The following is a 6,191-nucleotide window of genomic DNA, read 5'->3' as shown; positions in this document are numbered from 1 at the left end:
GGATCCATGACAGCTTTGTGGACCAGTTCTGCAGCAGCACTCCTCGCGACCACGTGGACAACCTGATCGAAGCGTCTGAGCGTTACATGGACGAACCGGTAAAGGCGTACGCAATTCGACTCCAGACGATCCTGGACGAAGTGGACTTCCCAGCTAGTAAAGGGGTTGCCATGTTCAAACGCGGAGTCCGACACGCCCGGGCAGAGTCATGTCTCGAACACACCGACCGCGAACTCAACTCGATCGCCGACTGCATGAAACTCCTTCGCGCGCGTGAAGTTCGTCTGGACGAAATATCTGCGAAGCCTCAGACGTACGCCAATTCTCGATCCAACTCCTCGGCCTCTACGTCGGCATCGTCTCGTACAACTACCAGTGAACGTTCAACTCCTCCGGCGTCGCCTTGTCTGTCACACCGCGGATCTCATGTCGAGTTTGAAGACCAAGCGGCGATGCGGCAACTTCTCGAACTCATGACGAAGAACCATGCTCAGAAACAAAAGGCGTTCGTCGCTTTGATCGAGCGTTCGAACTAAGTCCAACAAGGGTTTGTCGACGCCTTGAGTCGTCAAACTCAGCCCAATTATGCGGCCCCGATCCAGCCGTCGCAACCATACGGCTTCGCCTATCAACAAGCGGCTCCAGCCCGCGACTTTGACTTTTGGACAGCCGTATCAACAACCATATGCTCCCAATACCATTACCCTTCCGGGCAAGCGGTCCTTCCACCGAACCTGACACCGACACAGAATCAAATGTCCAGTGCCGGACGTACTCGAGTTAGCCATACCCCAGTGGTGACCTCGTCCAAGCCCGACGAAATGACGGCCAGCGGCCAAAACGTCTGTGGTCGTTGTGATCGTCGTGGACATGGCGCCAGCGAATGCTATCGACGGACTATGCGCTGCAACTCTTGCGGCCAGATGGGACACTACCCAGGAGAACATGTCAAGCTCTGCCACTTCTGTGGCCAGCCTGGACACACCATTGCCAAGTGCCCATCCAAGCCCGCAAATCAAGCCTGAGGCTTTGGCGCTGAGATGAACCTTATGGGAACAGGTTTCGTCTCGGCTTGCCACACTCAGCACGCTCCCTATGTGCCTGAGAACAATGCATCTTCCTTGTCTTGTTCGATCCCAATTGTTACGACGGGGTAAGGACTCACGTCTTTTCTCCATCCTCCAATCTTGGACTCGACTCGAATGCCGCATCTCTCTACGCACACTCATGTTTCACGACGACGGCCCCCTGTTTGACGACTCGCCTTGCCCTGGACTATACGCGGTGCCTGATAACTCACCTTCGACAACGATGCCAAAGGCTTCAACACCACGGGCACGCACGTCGCCTAATTGGACGACTCAGATCTCACGTCCAACAATCTCGTCCAAACCATCTATCGCTTCCTGGAACGAACTACTTGACTACCCATCGGACAAGTCTTCCCAGTCCAGTGTGGCTCGACAACGCATTCATTTGCATGGGACCCGGAACTACCATCGTCGCTCGTCTAAACTAGACCCGACCTATTGTGACGACCTGTTCAACGACTGCCCACCTTCATCTCGCCTTGTCGCGCGCATCTCTGTGTCAGACAGGCGGACAAAGACGGCGACGAACCCTTTCATCAAAGCGTACATCGACCGAGTACAAGCAACGGTTCTCATTGACACTGGAGCAACCAGTAGCTTCATCACTGCGTCATTTTGGCATCGTCTCGGCCAGCCCCCACTCAAACAACCTCGTCTGGGCTTTGTCACTGCAGACAACTCGAATCTCGACATTTTGGGCCGCGCAAAATTCTCGTTTCATCTCGCTGGCGCCAATGTGTCGTTTCCCTTTTGTGTCATGTCTACGTCGCTGACAGACTGCATCGTCGGCCTCGACTTGCTCCCTTACTTGGGGGCTATCATCAACCTCAAGGACAATACCCTGACACTGTCCGACCGACAGCGAATTCTATCTCTCGAGCCTCTGGACGGCTTCGTACCTACTTCACACCCGGTCGGGCTCACGACGGTGGCCGAAACTATTACCGTCCCGCCTCGATCCGTTCGACATGTCCCATGCTTGGCCGGACTTGATCTACCTTCGTCCACTACGTTTCTCGTGGAACCCCGAACGAACACACAGGCACAGATTGCAGCGGCGTTATACTGCAAAACATCGTCCAACACGACCTAATCGAACTTGCTAACGCTTCGCATGAACCGCTCACGCTCGAAGCCAACACACATCTTGGAACTTGGATGGCGTTACCCCCGACGTACACCAAACATACTCAAAATCTTTCTTCGTCTCTACCCCATTCGTCTCGCCTGCAGCCGGACGACTCGTTTGACGCGCCGCTGAACGGAATACCCGGGAGGGTCCTCACTCAAATTGGGGCCCCCAATATCGTCTGCCCAGTACAAACGACGACCAGTCCAGCGAAGGAACTACCCATCAACTGGTCCGACTGAAGTCTCAGCATTGACCAACGAGAACTACTACGAGCGACCTTGGCGAAGTTCGCCGACATATTTGTCGACACGACCAAAGCTCCTGGGAAGACACATCTAGTGGTGTTCAGTATCGACACGGGCGACGCGCAACCGATCCGATCCGCTCCTTACCGCACGTCAAAGGCTGAAGGCGACATCATGGAGGCGGAACTGAACCAGTACCTAGACCTTGGGCTAATCCGACCGTCCAAGAGCCCATGGGCCAGCCCCGTCCTCATGATCAGGAAGCCGGACGGATCGATCCGTTTTTGCATTGACTACCGCAAACTCAACAGCGTCACCGTAAAAGACTCGTACCCGATGCCTCGTATCGACGACCTACTGGACGTACTCGGACGAGCCAAACTCTTCTCAACTATGGATATCGCGTCGGGATTTTGGAATGTCCCGATGTCCCAAGGAAGTATCGAGAAGACTGCATTTACCTGCAAGTATGGACTTTACGAATGGCTCGTCATGCCATTCGGCCTGTGTAATGCTGTCCCATGCTTCGAGCGTCTCATGGAGCACATCTTGATTGACTACAAGTGGCGGACTTGCCTCGTTTATCTGGACGACTGCATCGTCTTCAGTGAAGACTTCGGGTCTCATCTCGTCCGACTCACCCAAGTCTTGACCAAGTTCCGAGAAGCAGGCTTCAAGCTCAAGATGTCCAAATGTAAGTGGGGTCGCTCGTCTGTCCCTTTCCTGGGACACATAATCACGCCAGCTGGCATACTCCCGAACCCTGAGAAGATCAAGTCTGTGCTGCGAGTCAAACCGCTCAAAGATGTGTCAGAAGTCCGTGCATTCCTCGGCCTCGCAAGTTACTTCAGGCGTTTCGTCCGAGACTTCTCTAAGGTTGCAGCACCACTTTCAGCCTTGATCACGGACGATACCTTCGTCTGGACACCAGGCTGCGACGTAGCTCTTGACAAACTTAAACGCTGCCTCGTCTCGCCTCCCATCCTCGCTCATCCCGACTTCGACCTGCCCTTTGATATTTGGCTCGACGCAAGTCACATCGCTGTGGGCGCGGTCCTCATGCAGAAACAAGATGGCAAGAACCGCGTCATTGAAGCGTTTGCATTTGCCGCACCACGAGCTCATGGTGAAGGACTCTCGTTGGTCCCCTGATTGCCGCGAGTATCTGATCGCGGCATCCCAATGGACATCAGAGCTGGATATACCAGCCAACTCACCTCTCGTGCTCTCTGTCGCGACTTCGACAGTACTCGGAGATCTGGTGGACGAAATCCAGTCCAAGCCGAGGCAGCTCGGCACGACACTTAGCGAAATTTGCTAAGTGTTCAATCAGCTTCTGCTAGTAGTGGAATGCGTTCGGCACTGGCACCTTCCGCAAAAGGCGTGCCCACCAAAGCCCAACGTATTCCCAAGTGGTCTCCTCCTGCAGTGGAGCGACCCGCACATTGGCGATGATCTCGCCACGGTACTTACGCTCGCCGCAAAGCTCAGCGAATTCGATCACTGACGCACGCCACGGCCGCATGTCAATGAGGACATTGACGGCCACTTCGACGCCATCGAGGTATTGCCGCAGCAACTCGCTGCGTGGAGCTCGACACTCCTCCATGCGCACATGCTCATCCGCGATTCGAGCCGACGCTCGCATTCCGGACACCACCCGGTCCATCGGGTAGTCCGCGTCTCCCACATCTGGGAGAGTCCAATCCGTGCGGATGAAACCATCGTCCGCACTTACCGAGGTCACCACAAAATCCGGCATGCTCCGCCGGTGTGGACGCCCTCGGTCATCGTCGCACCGTCGCTTCCGCGACGGAGAGCGTGCGCTCGGTCCACAGCGCTCGTGGCTACGCCCCCGGGTGTTCCGGGCTCCGCCACCATCGGCGCTCCAGTTCGACGCTCCGAAGGTGCCAATCCTTCGCTTTCGTCGCTTTTGACACAATGACTACTGACGACAACGGCTGTTCCGAATTCTCCAACGATTGTTCCGAATCTCAATCCCTGTCCCACGTTCGGCAAAGTATACCGAAGTCAAGTTTGAGTGTGGGAGGATGTAACGGGGTCCGGATAACATCCGGACACGACATCCCATTGGTCAGTTCCAATCCTGACCCGAGAGGACACTCGGCAATCCAAATGTCTCGAATCACTGACTCTGCGACATCCGCAGCAGCACCATTCATTTGACATGAATTGCATGACTGGCGCGCAGCCGCGCGCCAAGGAAACCAGCTCAGAGATAGCTAGTTCTCTCAGTTAACAACATACCTTGTTGTACACACCTTCCTCTGTGCACCCCATTACAACTACTACAGGTCCACAGGGATGTCCAGGGTGACCAACTAGAAATGCACTTGGCGATTGACCTTGAGGGCAGATGCTTGGCCATACTGCTGGATCACGGATGGCTCCGGCGAAATCACCTTGACTTCCACGCCGGCCCGCTCCAAGGGCCAGCTGGCGTTGCACCGACTTCTGCAGGACAAGCAGCTTGATCGACTTGACCATGATGTCGACACCTGTCTTGCTTAATTGGTCCAAGACCCACGCTTAGTTATCGTACTCCAAGGCTCGCAGCAGGTTGTCTAGCATCTTGCTAATGCTTGAGTCAACGTCCAGATTTGTCGTATAGAACCGGAACGCCGTGGTCAAACGCTTCTTGAGCACTTCTAGGTCTGAGGCTACTCTTCACACGCCTTGCTAAGCCATGCGGTACACATTGCCTCCGTTGCGCCACGGTAGTTGTGGTTAGCCATGTCCCACATCGCCACACGCTTGTTCGCGTAAATGGGGCATTGGCGTAGACATCTGGTTGAAACCGCTGGTCAACAGCTGGTGGATTACGCCGGTATGGAGAGGCGAACGGGGTAGTGGCTTGACGGCGCACGTGACCGCCGCGTTCGGCTTCTCGGGATCGGGATCGCTCCGTCCCGTTAACAAGAGACTGCGAGCGTTGGTGGTCAGAGTCACTCATTGCTTTAATTATCTCCATAACTCAGGCTGTAGAGTGAATCTGTGGCAGCATAATGACTCGTTGGGCTGGTCAGATGCACTGCTGTATTGCAGTACGTGAGTGGAGGATATGTCTGCCAGAAGAAAGCGAGCTACCTATAACTGAACGGGATGCATTCATGGTCATTGCCAAGCGCAAGATTGAGTAGCGACATTATCCTCCATGTCGACAGCATGCCCAAGTGTGAAACGACCAGGTAGTATTTTATAATTTGCTAGTGTACAATATTGCAATACTATGAAGTTTATTTGGGAGCGTTGGTTGTACCACAGAAATACACATGTAACTTACAGTTTATTTGGAAGCGTTGGTTGTACCACAGAAATACACATGGAACTTATAGTTTATTTGGGAGCGTTGGTTGTACCACAGAAATACACATGTAACTTACTGTTAAGGAAACTTATTTAACTCATTTACGTAACTGTTGGGTATTTTACAATTTTCTACTCCGTACGTGTACTAATCTTCAATGTAACGATTGAATTATCATCAATTTATTCAAATGAAACTCTACATGTCCAATATCATCATTGCACGCATGACCGAGTTTCGCCACGTTCGTTCCTACCAAGTGCCGAGTTTCCCTCATTCCGACTTACACTACCTCGCTTTGGTGTATCATATTCTAACAGCGAAATATGTGTACATGTTTCGCTGTGTACATTAGTGCCAATGAGTATTGTGTGTTCTACTCAAAATTTCCACGG

The 6,191-nt window shown here is 53.4% G+C and overlaps 2 protein-coding genes across 2 annotated transcripts; both read left to right on the top strand.

The window, feature by feature from the left end:
• Positions 1-585: 585 nt before the first annotated feature.
• H257_18376 (hypothetical protein) lies at positions 586-1,025 on the top strand (the record flags this gene model as incomplete). Its single annotated transcript, XM_009847418.1, has 2 exons — positions 586-719; positions 764-1,025. The coding sequence occupies 2 exons, from the start codon at positions 586-588 to the stop codon at positions 1,023-1,025; spliced, it is 396 nt and encodes a 131-aa protein (XP_009845720.1).
• A 202-nt stretch (positions 1,026-1,227) lies between these two features.
• Positions 1,228-2,184, top strand: H257_18375 (hypothetical protein; the record flags this gene model as incomplete). The annotated part of the gene is made up of 1 exon (XM_009847417.1): positions 1,228-2,184. One exon carries the CDS (start codon positions 1,228-1,230, stop codon positions 2,182-2,184), a length of 957 nt encoding a protein of 318 aa, XP_009845719.1.
• Positions 2,185-6,191: the final 4,007 nt, after the last annotated feature.

The sequence above is a fragment of the Aphanomyces astaci genome, assembly GCF_000520075.1.
Source record: "Aphanomyces astaci strain APO3 unplaced genomic scaffold supercont1.158, whole genome shotgun sequence".
NCBI classification, from domain to species: domain Eukaryota; phylum Oomycota; class Saprolegniomycetes; order Saprolegniales; family Verrucalvaceae; genus Aphanomyces; species Aphanomyces astaci.
This window is presented reverse-complemented; position numbering and strand designations above follow the sequence as displayed.